Source organism: Condylura cristata, unplaced genomic scaffold, assembly GCF_000260355.1.
Source record: "Condylura cristata isolate star-nosed mole 26May11 unplaced genomic scaffold, ConCri1.0 scaffold00015, whole genome shotgun sequence".
NCBI lineage: Eukaryota > Metazoa > Chordata > Mammalia > Eulipotyphla > Talpidae > Condylura > Condylura cristata.
The window spans coordinates 15,882,169-15,883,421 of NW_004567116.1; the positions used below are offsets into that span (position 1 = coordinate 15,882,169).

A 1,253-nucleotide genomic window follows, 5' to 3' on the forward strand; every position below is an offset into this window, starting at 1 on the left:
GGAACCCTCCCTGAACTCCTGCTTCAGGGGTTCTTACCTCTTGCTTCAATAAATCCACACTGCTTGCTCTCAGGTTTGGCCTGCGGCTGTTATTCTTCCATCGGCGCATACCCGGGACCCACCAGCACCCACTATCCTAATGACGTTGGCCTAGGGAAAATTCACAGGGTCTTTATCAACAGGCAGGGCACAAGGAGGTCAAGGTGGCTTCATAACAGCTGCAACTTCCGGGTCTTGTCGCTTACCTGCTGGCTTCCGTTTCAGAGTACACCGTCATTAATGAAGGCTGCCCCGGAGCGGAGTGGAATATCATGTGTCGGGAGTGTTGTGAATATGACCAGATCAAATGCGTGTGCCCTGGGAGGAAGGAAGTGGTAGGCTACACCATCCCGTGCTGCAGGAACGAGGAGAATGAGTGTGACTCCTGCCTCATACACCCAGGTGAGTGCAGAACGGGAGCCCCTGGGGTGGGGGCGCACATTTTCTGAGGTTCCAAGTGAGGGTGAACCCTTGAATTGTGACTGGTGGCCAGCAGGTGGCTGTGAGGCCATGACTCTTAAAAGTGACATCAGTTGTCGGAGACCAGCTCCAACTATTGAGGTGTCTGGAGGCAAGACAGGCAGGGCCTTAAGGTGGGAAGGCGTCGGCGAGTGGAGATTCCTAAAAAGGGGAGAAGGAGAAAAAGGGGAAAGGGGGGCAAGGAAGACACGGGAGTTGGAGTTGGGTGCAAGTCTTCTGCTCTGCCTTCAGCAGAGGTTTATTTTATACATTAGGAGCAAGCAGTGGGATGACATCAGCACACAAACTGGGCTGAGAGATTACAATCATCTTTTTTTCTAAGAACAGTTTAGGGTCGTATTGCCCTTTAGCTGAGATATAACATTCCAAAATCGATTAAGGTTAAAAACAGGTACATAAGTGCACAAAGTCTATGACAAATATTACTATAGTGGAGATCAACTAAGATAGAAGTCCCTTAAACCTTATCTATTACTTAATGGGTTTTGTTTTTCTGCCTGAATCATCCTGGGAGACAGAAGAGGAAATTCCTTGCTAATCAAATCTCTGAATAGGAGACATAGGTGGATTTCTTTATCTAAAGACTACATAGTAGAATCTGAAAAACTGGCCAGAAGACTTTTGTGGACTCCTTTAAGGTGTAGCAGGTGGAAAACTTGATTAGTTTAAAAACAGGCAACCTGGATGAGTTTCCACATCTAAAGGCCAAACAATAGGAAGTTTGAGTAATTCTT

General features: G+C 47.2%; 1 protein-coding gene across 1 annotated transcript in view; it reads left to right on the forward strand.

Moving 5' to 3' along the window:
• The window catches only part of PAMR1 (peptidase domain containing associated with muscle regeneration 1), a 71,153-nt gene that overhangs the window by 18,260 nt on the left and 51,640 nt on the right, over positions 1–1,253 (forward strand). Inside the window, exon 2 of the mRNA XM_004682908.2 lies at positions 265–441. Within this exon, the coding sequence (XP_004682965.1) occupies positions 265–441 (177 nt within the window). The remainder of the gene's footprint in view (positions 1–264; positions 442–1,253) is intronic.